General features: G+C 34.8%; 1 protein-coding gene across 2 annotated transcripts in view; it reads left to right on the forward strand.

Moving 5' to 3' along the window:
- PDCD6IP (programmed cell death 6 interacting protein) overlaps positions 1–15,407 on the forward strand; it is a 72,121-nt gene extending 56,714 nt beyond the window's left edge. For both annotated transcript variants that reach the window (XM_009445119.5, XM_001169561.8), the window contains exons 13-18: positions 885–1,133; positions 2,275–2,409; positions 3,562–3,656; positions 12,405–12,528; positions 13,639–13,826; positions 14,752–15,407. In XM_009445119.5, the coding sequence (XP_009443394.1) occupies positions 885–1,133; positions 2,275–2,409; positions 3,562–3,656; positions 12,405–12,528; positions 13,639–13,826; positions 14,752–14,926 (966 nt within the window). In that variant the 3' untranslated portion in view covers positions 14,927–15,407. The remainder of the gene's footprint in view (positions 1–884; positions 1,134–2,274; positions 2,410–3,561; positions 3,657–12,404; positions 12,529–13,638; positions 13,827–14,751) is intronic.
- Positions 15,408–15,753: the final 346 nt, after the last annotated feature.

Genomic DNA, 15,753 nt, shown 5'->3' on the forward strand with positions numbered 1-15,753 from the left:
ATAGCTGTGACTGCAGGTGCACACCATTGCACACAACTAATTTTTTTTTTTCAATGTAGAAATGGGGTCTCACTTTGTTGCCTAGGCTGATCTCGAACTCCTAGGCTTAGGTGATCCTCCTAAAGTGCTGGGATTGCAGGCATGAACCTCTACATCTGGCCTAAAACTCTTAATGGTATGAAGAGAGGCACAAGAACCCTCTTTCCTTTTCCTCTCCCAGTATATAAAATAAATGTGGTATATACCCTTATATCTGTATCTTTCTCTATTTCTTTCTCCATCTACCATGCTTGCTTCATAGCTGTCTCTATTTCTGTCTTCACCTCTGTTTCTCTATATCTCTCTCAGTCTCTCTAGGCAAAATAGGATATCTGCTTACCTAGCAAAATCATACCTTCCCCTGCTTCACAGCCATGATTGGGAGGGAGTAGAGTGTAGAGTGGCTAAGAGATTGGTTTTGGAACTAGTCAGACTTAGGTCTCAAATTTCACCCCTGCCCCTTAGTAGCTGTATAACCATGTCACTTAATTTTTCTGAGACTCGTTATCCCTATCTTTGGAATAGAGGTGATAAATATATATACCCCATGGGGTATTGTAAGGAATATATGAAATTATATTTCTGAAGTGTTTTAGCATGGTGCCTAACACATAAGAGTTCAGTAAATTGTAGATGTTGGCTATTGTTATTAATGCTGCTTTTGTTTTAATATGAGTCAACTGAAGGTACAGTGTCTATCTATATAAACCTCACGTTCAATTTATATTTGGCTCTCTGAGAAATCATCTCTCTCTCAGCCCGAATGAACCTTTATATATTATTTCCTTCTCGAAATTGGCTTTTTTTTTTTTTTGCAGTTAAACTAAGGTGTCTTTTTTGTTTAGGTTGTAAATGTCTTAAAATCCTTATTGTCAAATCTTGATGAAGTAAAGAAGGAAAGAGAGGGTCTGGAGAATGACTTGAAATCTGTGAATTTTGACATGACAAGCAAGTTTTTGACAGCCCTGGCTCAAGATGGTGTGATAAATGAAGAAGCTCTTTCTGTTACTGAACTCGATCGAGTCTATGGAGGTCTTACAACTAAAGTCCAAGAATCTCTAAAGAAACAGGAGGGACTTCTTAAAAATATTCAGGTGAAATTTATATATTTAATAAGATCTGTGTTTTAAAAATTACAGAAAAGATATGTCTGGACTAAACCTATATTCAGTTAGGAAAATGACATTGGAGAATATCTGTAGTTAAGAGTAGAACTTAATACATGTATATTTTGTAAAATTAAACTTGGCACATCAGTTTTATCTATGAAACAAAGTCACTTCTTTTTTTTTTTTTTTTGAGATGGAGTCTCGCTCTGTCGCCCAGGCTGGAGTGCAGTGGCGCAGTCTTGGCTCACTGCAAGCTCCGCCTCCCGGGTTCACGCCATTCTCCCGCCTCAGCCTCCCGAGTAGCTGGGACTACAGGCGCCCGCCACCACGCCTGGCTAAGTTTTTGTATTTTTAGTAGAGACGGGATTTCACCATGTTAGCCAGGATGGTCTCGATCTCCTGACCTCGTGATCCTCCTGCCTTGGCCTCCCAAAGTGCTGGGATTACAGACGTGAGCCACCATGCCCGGCAGAAACAAAGTCATTTCTATGGCTAAAATGTTGCATATTACTTAGGTGTGCTTGATACTTCAGATATTTTTCATGGTTCCAAGTTTTTAATAGCTTTGTTTTTTTTTCCATATGGGAGGAAAATCGAAATTAGTTGGAATTACTGATACCTTTAATTGTATGGCTAACATACATACAGACTTCAGTCATTTTTTAAAAAAATAATGCAAAGTAAATATGTTGAGAATTTTGAAGTTAGTTTTCGTGTTTACAGATAGGTAGTTTGGACTAACAAATACTTGAAAGTTTGCCCTTTTAATAGTTAATGTGCAAAATTAAACATATATTTCTACTCCTAAACATTGTATCTATATATGATATAAAATAACTCCAAAAGGTAAAATAATTTTCATGTTATTTTTTTACAAGTGTTATATACTAATAGAAATCTGTGATCATTATTGGTTGTATTGACTCCTATTGGATTTTTGAAATTTTTACTTAAGAAAGATTTAAAGCATAATGAGGATTCAAAAGAGTGTACTAGGTATTCTAGTAATTTTGCATATGTATTTAATTACATATGATTTTCATAATTGGAAAAGATCAATAAAAATGTTATGAGCTATATTAATTTTATAAATAAATGTAAATACGTAAATCTTTCTTTTAACAAGGTCTCACATCAGGAATTTTCGAAAATGAAACAATCTAATAATGAAGCTAACTTAAGAGAAGAAGTTTTGAAGAATTTAGCTACTGCATATGACAACTTTGTTGAACTTGTAGCTAATTTGAAGGAAGGCACAAAGGTATGAAGTACATGCAAAAGGAACCATAGCTAGCAAGTACAGATGTGAACGCATAGTTTGGAAGTTAAGTGGTATTTCCAGTTGAACCAAATTGCTCTTTGCCTAGAATTTTAGCTTTAATGCCATTGCTGCTGCGAAGTTTGTTATAGGAGGGAGAAAGCTTAATGAAGGTGGCAACATTTCATGGGAACTTTGAAGAATGAATTGCATATTTCAACTGGCAGAAAAGGGGTATAAATATTCCAGGTAGCAGGAATTAGCAGAGATGTCAATGACACCTTTTTAAGGGATAAGAAGTTGACTAATTTGATGAATTTTGAGGGGCAGGAGTAGTCAAAGCTGATTTGTGATGGAAAAGCGGAGGGGCATGACTTTTATGTTCTCTGTGGTGGTTTGCTGAGGACAGACTTGTGGCCTGCCCAAGTGTCAGAAGGCTTACTGAATATGTAAATACTTTCTTGCCTTGTCCTTTAAAAAGTTTAGGGAATTCACTTGTATTTCTTTTTACCAATTTGTTTTTGAGGGAACAGTGATTTTTAAGTTTTTTCAGATGCATAATTCCTTTTGGTACTTAACTTCATAATAATCACTGAATAAAGTTACCTTGATATAAATACAGTAGGTAAAATGTAAAACCCTCTGAAGAGAGGGTGAAAATACTGCAAAGCCTTCCAAATAGAGAGGATAGTAAAATGCCATTTTAATTTGGTTTAAAATGCTTTGTTTAAATAGGTAAGCTGAGAAAACCCTCCAGAGAGCCTTTAGAAATTCTTTTAAGGGTTTCTGAAGTATGCTTGCATTTCTGTAGTGAATTTGAAAACCTAATCCTTCCACTTAAATAGGTTTAATGTTACTAAACAATTGACTTTTCTCTAGGAATTAGGAAGATTTTCATGATCATGAAACTTTTAACTTGTTACATTTTTTATGATAATGTTCTGTAAAAATGCTTTTATTATTTTTGTTTTCTTTAGGAGTCTTAGATCATATTTAATATTAAGTTGTTGGGCCTAGTAAATTGTATAAATGTATCTCATGCAGATCTCAGTTCTTCGGCTCTAACTATCATTGACAAATTAGCTTTAGATCACATTACTCTCTGGATTAAAAAATTGTTCTTGTTCATTACTTGTATTTGTTCTTTGCTTATAGTTTTACAATGAGTTGACTGAAATCCTGGTCAGGTTCCAGAACAAATGCAGTGATATAGTTTTTGCACGGAAGACAGAAAGAGATGAACTCTTAAAGTAAGTCTGTTTTGTGTACCAAATTGTACTTAAAGAATTTTCTTTTAAAAAATCATGTAGAGACTTTTGGTATGAACTTGGTAGTATGAGATAGCAATTTTCCTCCTTTTCTCATGGAAGAAGGAACTAGATAGAGTATTTTACAAAGCAACAAGTAAACAGCTGCATAATCTGGGAATGAAAGGATGAAAAGAAGCAGAAACTCTAGATGCAGGAAGTACAATGAGGTCACAGAAATGATAAAAACAGTTCAGGTGGCAGATCTCAGGAAGTGCCAGTAAATACAAGCAATTTATTTTGAAGTGGCAAATAGGTTCCTTACATAAAACTAGAGCTATAGAACATGGAGGAGACAGCATGAATAGCTCAGAGAATACCAGCAAAATCACTTTCAGAAGGAGGCTGCTGAGAAAGCAGGGCCAGTTAACATACGACTCATTTCCTGCTGAGTAATCAATACAGAGTAGCACAGTGCTGATAAAAGGTGGAAAACATTAACAAAATTTAATAAAACTTCATAGATGAAGAACATTTACCAAAATAATATTGTCACAGAATAGGTGAAAATTATGAGCAAACATCTGACCATGAACTAAACAAAAACAACAACAACAACAAATGTAAGGAGGCAATCATTCTAAGGCTGGGGTCCCCAATCCTGGGGCCTTGGACTGGTACTGGTTCGTGGCCTGTTAGGCACTGGGCTGCACAGTAGGAGGTGGGTGGCAGACGGGCGGGCAGCTGGGCGAGTATTACTGCCTGAGCCCCACCTCCTGTCAGATCAGCCACAGCATTAGATTCTCATAGGAGCGCAAACTCTATTGTGAACTGCCCGTGTAAGGGATCTAGGTGGTGCATTCCTTATGAGACTCTGACTAATGCCTGATGATCTGAGGTGGAACAGTTTCATCCTGAAATCATCTTCCGCTCCCCTGTGGAAAAATTGTCTTCCATGAGACCGGTCCCTGGTGCCAAAAAGGTTGGGGACTGCTCCTCTAAGGAACACTTTGAGCAGAAATTCCAGAACTGCAGGAATATGGTAAGAAAACAGGAAGTGATAAGATGTGAGGTGTCAGAATTCAGGAAAGAAGTAGAAGGGAAGAATAAAACCATGACATGGGAAAGAGCACAAAGGGCGAGTAAACACTGAAGAACACACAGGAACACAGAGTAGAAATGAGGAAATTAAAATGAAACCAAAGTCAAGAAAGAATTAGAAAATGGGCACAGAAGATCTAATATAGGCAAAACTGAATTTCTCTCAGAAGAAAAACCAGACAGAACAGTTATTTAACGTTCTGTAAACAGAACACGTATTTAATGATACTCAAGAACATTTTCTTAAAACAAGTGAAGATTGTTGAAAGAGGATATCATATGGTAGGGGAAAATGATCAAGAACTGTCAGCATCAAGGCATATAAATTATTGGCCTTAAAAGATAATGGCAGAATCCTTTAGGCAGTCAGGCAAAACAGTCAAGCCAGTTTATAAAAAGGTGAAAAAAATTAGGCTGGCAGCTCTGTATGCCAGAAGAGAGTGGAGTGATTGCTGTAATCTCAAGGATAGTAAATATGAGCTAAAGATTTTATATCATATAGTAAATACATGCTAAAGATTTTATATCCAGACTGTCTTTCGGGTACATAAAAAGCCATATATTCATTAGTAATAAATATAAAGAGCTGAAAGAGTCTTATACCGATGACCCTTTCAGCCAACTAGATCTTTATTCATCTCTCTGTTCATATTCATGAACAGAGAATGAACATGTTCATGTTCATTCACCTCTCTGCTCATGTTCATGAGAGAAGTTATTTTCTTCTACCTCTAAGAAAGAGCAGGTTAGTTGTTTTTAGAATATTTCTACTAAACCTATAAAAAGCAAATAATTAGAATGTTTTAAAAATGGTTCTAAATGTTTAAAAAAAGGTGATTTTTTTTTAGATGGAGTTTTGCTCTGTCGCCCAGGCTGGAGTGCAGTGGTGCAGTCTTGGCTCACTGCAACCTCCGCCTCCCGGGTTCAAGCAGTTCTTCTGCCTCAGCTTCTTAAGTAGCTGGCATTACAGGTGTGCACCACCACTCCTGGCTAATTTTTGTATTTTTAGTAGAGACAGGGTTTCACCATGTTGGCCAGGCTGGTCTCGAACTCCTGACCTCAGGTAATTGGAATTATAGGCGTGAGCCACCCCCCCAGCCTAAAAAAAGATGAGTATTCTCCATATTAGTCTTAATGATAAAAAAAACCTAACAAAGATTAATACAAAACAGTCTACAGACCAGTTTCAGTTATGAATATGGATGCAGAAGTCCTAAATAAAGTATTTGCCAGTAATAGTCACCAGGACGTTAAAAAATAATTATTGACCAAGGTGAGGGGGGCATTTATTCCAGTTTCAGTATTCAGTGTTTTCACATCAAAGGAAAGATCACAGGTTTGTCTTAATAGATGAGGCAGAAGCATTTGAGAAAATGAGTGTTCTGATACTCAGTAAAATAAGAATAGATAGAAGATAGATGCTTCCGTAACATGAAAATATATATATGTATGTGTGTGTATATATTTCTGCCCAAAACTCAGTATAATGATTAATGGAGAAGCACTATAAACAGTTCCCTCTGAAGTCAAGAACAGACAACAAATGTCACTGTCAGCACTATTTTTAAATACTATACTGCAGTACCAGCCAAGACAATCACATGAGAGAGAAATTAAAAAATTGGAAAGGAAGAAGTAAAACTAGCACTATTTACAGACATTATGATTGTACAACTACTTGAAAACCCAAGAGAACCCCAAAACTCTGCAAATAATAAAATTATTATTACTGAAGTTGTTGATCATAAAAATAATTTGTAGAAATCAGTGGCTTTCATGTAAATAAACCTATAGAGGATAAGATGAAGAGACCCACTTACAGTAGCAACAAAAAGGATAAAATATAAGTTTGTCATATATGAGACCTATGTGAAGAAAACAGTATTTCAAAAAGAAGGCTTGAGCAAGTTAAAAAACATGTTCTTGGACAGGATGACTCAACTTCATAAAGATGTCAATTCTAAGTTAACTTATGCATCAACTGGGCGTGATGGCATGCACTTCTAGTCCCAGCTACTTGGGAGATTGAAGTGGGAGGATGGTTTGAGCCCTAGAGTTCTAGGTTGTAGTGCACTATGATTGTACCTGTAAATAGCCACTGTACTCCAGTCTGGGCAACAGTGAGACCCTATCTCTAATAACAAACATAAATAAAGAAATAAACATATGCGGCCAGGCGCGGTGGCTCACGCCTGAAATCCCAGCACTTTGGGAGGCTGAGGCGGGCGGATCACGAGGTCAGGAGATCGAGACCATCCTGGCTAACACGGTGAAACCCCGTCTCTACTAAAAATACAAAAAACTAGCTGGGCGTGGTGGCGGGCGCCTGTAATCCCAGCTACTCGAGAGGCTGAGACAGGAGAATGGCGTGAACCCGGGAGGCGGAGCTTGCAGTGAGCTGAGATTGCACCACTGTACTCCAGCCTGGGCAACAGAGTGAGACTCTGTCTCAAAAACAAAAACAAAACAAAACAAAAGAAATAAACATGCATTCATATGCTTTTGATTAAAAGCATTCATATGCTTTTGATATGCAAACATGCTTTTGATTAAAAAAAATCAGCAGCTTTTCATTTGGAATTAGACAAGTTGATCCTAAAGTTCAAGTAGAAAAAGAAGCAAGGTCAGCCAGGAAAACAATAAAAAGAGTAGTGAAGGAATACTAGTTCTACCAGACATTAAGGTATATAATACCATATTTAATTAAAACACAGTGGTACTGGTACATGATTAGACAAAGACAGAATAGAAAATAGAAATAGATTCAAATACATATGTGAATTTAGTGTAAAAGATCTTCAGCCAACCAGAAGAGGTGGACAACTGCCCAGCCATTTAGAAAATAAAAGTTATCTTTATACCAGAGTAAGTTCTGAGTGGACCAAACTTGAAATTTGTAAATGAAATATAAGGTGTAAAATAGAATGGAGGAGAATTCCGTAATAAAGCTGGGATGAGCAGGATCTAATAACTCCTACTTAAAATCCCGAAGCCATTAAAAAAAAAGAAAAGAATAAGTTTCTCATAGAAATATGATAAACAGAGTCAGGATATGACAAATTGGGAATCCAATATTTGAAACTTATTCACAGGCAAAAGGCTAATTTACTTTATTTAGAAAAGAACTCCTAGAAATGAACGAGAAGAAAACCCAATAGAAAACTGAGGAGAAGACGCAAACAGAATTTTGCAGACAAGGAAATACAAATGGCTCTTAAATAAATGAAAAAAAAATGAATACCCTCATTCATTATAAAATACAAATTAAAATTAGTCTGAAGTAATATTTTTCAGATTGGCAAGAATCTGAAAGTTTGATAATATGCTTTGTTGTCACATGTTGGAGAAATAGATTTCATACATTGCCGTGAGAATACCCAATGGTGCAATCCTTGTGTTGGGCATTTTAGCTGTAAAGAATAAGACTGCAAATTCAAACATCCTTTAATCCAGCTATTCTGTTTTTGGGAGTCTATTCTGAGGATATATTAGAATATGCTAGAAATGACATATTTATGAGCTTATTCATTTCTACATTGCAAATAGCAGTAAAAAAGTAGAAACAAAGTGACCAGGGCTGGTGAAATAAAGCTATACTTGTATAGTGAAATGCTGTGCAGCTATTTTAAAAATCAGGGTGTTTTCAATTTACTGATATGGAAAGATCTCCAAGATAGTTATGGTAAAAAGACACAGAACAGTGTGTAGAGTATGTTTTGTGTAAAAAGGAAGAAAATAACAAATATAGAAATTGGCTTGTTTACGCACAAGGAAGCTCTGGATATTCTAAGGAAGAAAGATTGGAATATCGTCATTTAAAATATTTTATATTTCATATATCTAATTTAAAAATCAGGTTTGTTGTAAACAAGTATATATTTTATTTACACTTGTCAAGTATTTTCAGCTCAGTGATTGAAAGATGAATGAAAGATGGAAAAGTAGGCCATATAATAATATTAGCTTTTGAATATCTGAGAGTTTATTTTGTTAAAGTCGTTGTTAATACTGAAGGCCAAAATCCTTTGAAATCTTACTGGATATAATGTATACCGGAAAAGTATACATAAGGGTATATCTTGTTGAATGTTCACAAACTGCGTACACCCAGGCAACCAGCACTTAAATCAATACACAGAAAATTCTCAGCACCCTAAAAGCATTGTTAATGCATCCACCCAGTCAGTCAGTCTTTATCTTTCTTTTCCAGGGCAACCGCTATCCTAACTTGTAAGAACATAGATTACTTTCTCCTGTTTTTGCATTGTATATAAATAGAATCACATATTATGTACTCTTCCATGACTGGCTTTTATTCTACATTATATTTGTGAGATTCATCAGTATAGTTGTGTGTATTTGTAGATCTTTTATTCTCATTTCTGCATATATTTTATTATGTGAATGTACAAGTTATTTATTCCACTGTTGAATATTTTGAGTAGTTGCCAGTTTTGAGCTTTTATAAATAGTGCTGGCATGAATGTTGTAAATCACTGCTGTCCAATATTGCTGGTAGCAGTAAAAATATGGAAACAAGTCAAATGTCTGGTTCTGGTTAATTAAATAAAACTACATCTATATGGTGAAGTACTATGCAGTGACATATGCAATTGAAAATGTAAAATTTGTAGTAGCCGTAGTTAAAAAAAAAAACAGGTGAAATTAATTTCAATATTTCATTTAACCCAGTATGTCCAAAGTATTATTTTAACATATAATCAATGTAAAATTACAAATGAGAGATATTTTACTTTTTTTCACACTAAGTCTTAGAAATCTAATCTGTATTTTTTTTTTTTGTGAGATGGAGTCTTGCTCTGTCACTCAGGCTGGAGTGCAGTGGCACGATCTCGGCTCACTGCAACCTCCACCTCCTGGGTTCAAGCAATTCTCTGTCTCAGCCTCCCGAGTAGCTGGGATTACAAGCGCCCTACCAAGCCCAGCTAATTTTTGTATTTTTAGTAGAGACGGGTTTCACCATCTTGGCCAGACTGGTCTTGAACTCCTGACCTCCTGATCCACCCGCCTTGGCCTCCCAAAGTGCTGGGATTACAGGCGTGAGCCACCGAGCCCGGCTTAATATGTATTTTATACTTACAACACATCTCAATTCAGAGTAGCCACATTTCAGATGTTTGATAGTCATGTGTGGCTAATGGTTACTGTATTAGACAGTACATGCTTTTGGTGAGCATGTTATATGCAGTGCTGTTGGGTATATATCGAGGTCAAAGGATATGTGTGTATGCTCAGTTGATACTGTCAAATAGTTTTCCAATGTGATTGTACTAATTTATATTCCTCCTAGCAATATATGAGAGTCCTGGTTGCTCCACATTTTTGCCCTTAGCTATTCTGCTGGGTTTGTAGTATTATCTCATTGTATGATTTTAATTTTTCATTTTCCTGATGACTAATATGTCCTTTTTATATACTTATTAGCTGGAGGCTTTGCTTTTTAATTTCTGTTTTCATTGAAATCTTTCATCAGAAGTTTAAAGCGTTTAAGAAGAATGAATATTTTACTCTGAGCTTTACTTTCTTTTGACTAATGGTTTGAATACTACTGTCAGGTTGTTGGGCATAGTACTAGTGGCATTTTATTTTATATCTTTTTGCTCTTTTACATTATTGATTTTATTTAATAGCATTGATTTATATCTTTTATAAGTGGCTAGGAAATTATCATTTGCTCTATAAATGTGTTATTTACTGCAACCATCCCTAGAGTTTATCAAAGGAAAAGAAAGGTATTGTGTTAAAGCTTTATAATATACGTATATATTTTAGATATTTCAAAATCTGGCCTTTTAGAATTTTGATATTGATTAAAAACTTATTTATTTTATAAGCAGTTATTTACTTAAGAAGTAGTTTTTTTTTTTTTTTTTTTTTTGATGAATGTATACTAGTTTTCTTTATGTCTGGAGTGACTGGGGCCCTTCTTGAGAGGGAAGGTTGGATGCGGACAGTGTGGGGCTTTGCTGTTAATTGTTAAATCAGGGCAAAAGGTACTGTCTCAGATGTTTTGGGACATGTCATATTTACTTCTTTGTGTACGTTAATCAGTGCAGTGAAAAGATGATTGACATCATGTATTACATGGAGTGCATTTTACCTTAGGTATTGTTTAGTGTGATTTTGGGATAAATTTCAATTTACTGTTAGAGGAGACAAAATTTTCTAATATTTAATACTAAATTGTAATAGTATTTTCAGCAATATATCTTTCATGAGTTTACCTTAGTGACAGGTGATGTGTTATCTTTTAATATAAAATATTTCAATGCCACATTTCTTTGAATATCTTCAGGAAGTTTTTATCTAGAAATTTGCATAATGGTTTGCATAAAAGGTTAGCCTTTTCACCTGTTTTATTTTGTATAAACACTGATATAGTGATTAAAACATTAGCTACATAACTATGAGTCACTGTAGTTTTCTGATAACTTTTAGATAGATGATGTTAGGAGTTTTTTAAATCCAGGGACTACCTTTTATTAGAGGGTGGGCAGTCTTTTAGGATTACTTGCCCAGTTTGACATGTTTCTTACTCTAGCTGTAACTGTGATCTCTGAAAATGTTTACTTTTTCCCCCAGTCTTCAGAAATATAAAAAAGATACAACTTCATTTTATTAAACAATAGGAAGAAAGAGGATTTAGATTCTAGTCAAGAATAAAAATGTAGTATATTTTATTTTTTTCAGTTTTTGTTATATTGATAAATAATTATACATATTATGGGGTACATGTGATACTTTGATCATGAATACAATGTGTAATAATCAAATCAGGGTAATTAGGATATTCATCACATATTTGTGGGGCACATGTGATATTTTGATACATGAATACAATGCATAATAATCAAATCAAGGTAATTAGGATATTCATCTCAAACGTTTATCATTTCTTTGTGTTGGGAACATTCCAAATCTTCTAGCTATTTTGAAATATACAATAAATTATCATTAACTATGATCACCCTATGGTGCTATTAAACACTAGAACTTATTTATTCTCTCTGACTGTATTTTTGTACCTATTATCCAACCTCTCTTCATCCCCACCCCCTACTCTTCCTTGACTCTAGAAACCATCATTCTACTCTGTCTCCTTGTTTTTAGCTCACACATATGGAGGAGAACATGCAATATTTGTCTTTCTGTGCCTGGCTTATTTCACTTATCATGATGGCCTCCAGTTCCATCCATGTTGCTGCAAATGACAGAATTTCATTATATTTTTTATGGCTGAATAATATTCCATTGTGTATATATACTACACTATATCCATTTGTCTGCTGATGGGCACTTAGGTTGCATTCATATTTTGGCTGTTGGAAGTGCTGCAATAAACATGGGAATACAGATATCTCTTCAGTATATGGATATCCTTTCTTTAGGATATATACCCAGCAGTGGGATTGTTGGATCATATTGTAGATCTAGTTTTAGTTTTTTGAGGGACCTCCATACTGTTTTCCATAGTCACTGTACTAATTTGAAATGTAGTATATTTTAAAATACCATCATTGTTTGGAATCCATTTTCTATGTTTCATGTATGAAGAAAAGAAAAGCTGATATTTTATGTGTGTTAATTTTTTTCTATCATGTTAATTTTTAACACTCTGTCTTTGATAAGGGACTTGCAACAAAGCATTGCCAGAGAACCTAGTGCTCCTTCAATTCCTACACCTGCATATCAGTCCTCACCAGCAGGAGGACATGCACCAACTCCTCCAACTCCAGCGCCAAGAACCATGCCGGTTAGTAGGCAAATAAATATTTTAAACAGAGGTTTTACATTAACGATGATTACTTGTTCTAACGGATAAAACATGATTTACATAGGAAGGATCTAGTGGTTACCACCTGCATCAGGTAACCAACCTTCTGATATTTTGCAATATGTAGAACACAGCATCGTTCAAGAATTCTTGACAAAAAAATGCTTAACCTGAATGTAATCAAGCCCTTAAACTTTCTGTTTATAGCAAATAAAACAAATGATAAAATAAGTTAAATTATGCTATTAGGAAACAATTGGACAAATCTTTCACATGGGACATTTATATGAAATAACTGAGTTGATCATTTCTAAAAGTGAATGTCATAGATTTTTTAAAAAAGAGGCATATTCTAGATGAAAAGAGATGAAAGTTTCCTTATAATCAAATGCAGTATATGAACTTTATTTGCTTTTGGTTTATAAAAATAGCTATATGAGCTTTTTTGTGTTAATTAGGGGAAAAGTGAATTTGGAGTGGATATTTGATGACATTGGGGAATAGCATTAGTTTTTTAAGGATGAAAATGGTATTGTGATTATGTAGGAGAATATCCTTATGAGAACTTGAGTGCTGAAGTCTTTAGGGCTAGTGTCATGAAATTTGCAACTTACTTTCAAATGATTCTGCAAATATATATGGATGTAGTTATAGATAAAGCAGAAATGACAAATGTTAATAGTTGTTGAATTTCATTGGTAGATGTGTGATTATTTTATATACTATTTTTAAAAAATTTTCTGGTGTGTGACATTTTTCATGTAAAGTTTGGGGACTAGGAGGAGATGATGGTAGTAAACAGTACCTGTGCTGCTTCCTTCCACCTCAAATGTCCAACCACTGGAGGAAGCAGTAAATGATTAAATATGAGGCAGCAGGAAAAGAGCAGTGGCTATGGAGTTTCCACAGGTTGGAAAATTATTCAACTATGATATATTTCTATAGTAATAAGCCGGTATTTAAGAATGGGAATTAAAAATATATTTGGTTGGATTCTAGAGTTTCTCATATGTCCTTATTAATTTTAATTAATAGCAATTTGAGAGAAATATGAAACATTTTATAGTCAATGCTGACTTTTTCTTATAGCCTACTAAGCCCCAGCCCCCAGCCAGGCCTCCACCACCTGTGCTTCCAGCAAATCGAGCTCCTTCTGCTACTGCTCCATCTCCAGTGGGGGCTGGGACTGCTGCACCAGCTCCATCACAAACGCCTGGCTCAGCTCCTCCTCCACAGGCCCAGGGACCACCCTATCCCACCTATCCAGGATATCCTGGGTAAGGCTGCAACATTGTGTATCCCAAGTTGGCTAATATTGTTTCTAGGCTCTGGCCAACCTGTTAAAAACAGGGTCACCCCTTCTCCAAATGGAGGTGTCATGAATGAATAAGCTACACTGTCAGCTTATCCAGAAATGAAAATAATGTTATGGTCACTTACATGAATAGGATAGCTATTTCCTAGGCTTTTAAAATTTATGTTTTTATATTTTACATATTGGGTTTATATTAAATAATCTTTTCTGTATTATAGAGTTTAGTAGGTGTTTCCTTGGACTTTAGGTGATAAACAGGTACCTTTTCTGAGGGTAGCATAGCAAAACTGATAAGGCCTTGTTTACGTCCCTATACTTAGAATACTTGGCATTTAATAAACAGTTGAATAGAAATTTATCTAATTATGGCTTGCACTTTCTTAAAGGTTAATCTCTGTGGTAATTTCTTAATTTTAAAAATCCAAACATTTGACTACCTTTTAAGATGTGCTCTAAATTTTACTTAGTAAGTACATGTTGTCTGCCAAATATTAGAACTTTATAAGTTGTAAATTTATGTACATCACAGTGAATATTGAATATTGTGGAAGAGGAATGTATTTAGATGACTAGTTTTGCCACGTTAAAATGAAGGGTCTCCATTTTTTTTCTTTCTTTAATACTCGAATATTTAATCTTATTTTCTTCAGTATTTTTTTTTTGGATAGTATTAAACACTTGGTACTCTTTTGTTTTAATTAATAACAGGATAGGAATGCTTTTCTCTGACAAGTGCCTTGAAACAGTTTTTTTCACTCCACTGTTCTTTAATAGACTAAAAAATAGAAATGACTTTCATGAAAAACGTAGTTCTAGAATGATTATTGTTTTATTTTTTAGTATTTGATTTACCAATCAAGATTTTTCTGTTTTCTTCTCCCTATCAGGTATTGCCAAATGCCCATGCCCATGGGCTATAATCCTTATGCGTATGGCCAGTATAATATGCCATATCCACCAGTGTATCACCAGAGTCCTGGACAGGCTCCATACCCGGGACCCCAGCAGCCTTCATACCCCTTCCCTCAGCCCCCACAGCAGTCTTACTATCCACAGCAGTAATATGTCTGCTCAGCAGCTCAGCTGATTCAGATCAGAGGGAAAGAAATACCAACCCTGCAATAAGTGTACTAAACTCTACGCTCTGGTTAATGTAATGTACTCTCCTGGACTGAATGCAGTGTATAATTTCTGTCTACAGCTAGAAGCTGTGCCCCATTTCCACATTTGATTACACATGTGAGATTTGCTGCTGTTGCAGTATAAACACTAGGGATAATAGGATTTGAAATTGCATTACAGTTCATAAAAATTGAAAATGAGAAATTAAACCTGCAAGTGAAACATTTGAAACGATTATACTTTCTACATAAGACATGGTTGGGACATCAGATACTTAGAAAGATGGTTTAAGTATGGATACTAGAGAAAATTAAGTTTTCTTTCTCTTTGGTTTATTGATTTGGTTTAATTTCCATTATGCTATTTTGCATAATCAAGGCACTGTAAATCTTATAATTTTAAAATAAATTACTTAAGAACAGTTGTCATTGTTATGTTTTGTTATTGATTCTCATTACTGTCTAATTTTTTTTCTGGTATTAGTCTCATTTTGTATGTATATAAGTTAAACAGATACTGTTTAAGTGCATGAATAGTACAAGTTATTATCAAGGATGTTTTACAGGGAAATCAAAAGAATATTATCATACTTTATCTTTCGTATGCTGATTAGTAAACGATTTTTGACATTTATTTTAGAAAGTCCTATAATGTGGAAGAAACAAACAGTTGCTACCAAAGATTCTTCAAATAAACATACAAATAAATGTGTATATTTAATGTTTTATTGTTAGCTTCTCCAGAAAATTGATGCAAATTCTGGTAAT

This window comes from Pan troglodytes, chromosome 2, assembly GCF_028858775.2.
Source record: "Pan troglodytes isolate AG18354 chromosome 2, NHGRI_mPanTro3-v2.0_pri, whole genome shotgun sequence".
Taxonomy (NCBI): Eukaryota; Metazoa; Chordata; class Mammalia; order Primates; family Hominidae; genus Pan; species Pan troglodytes.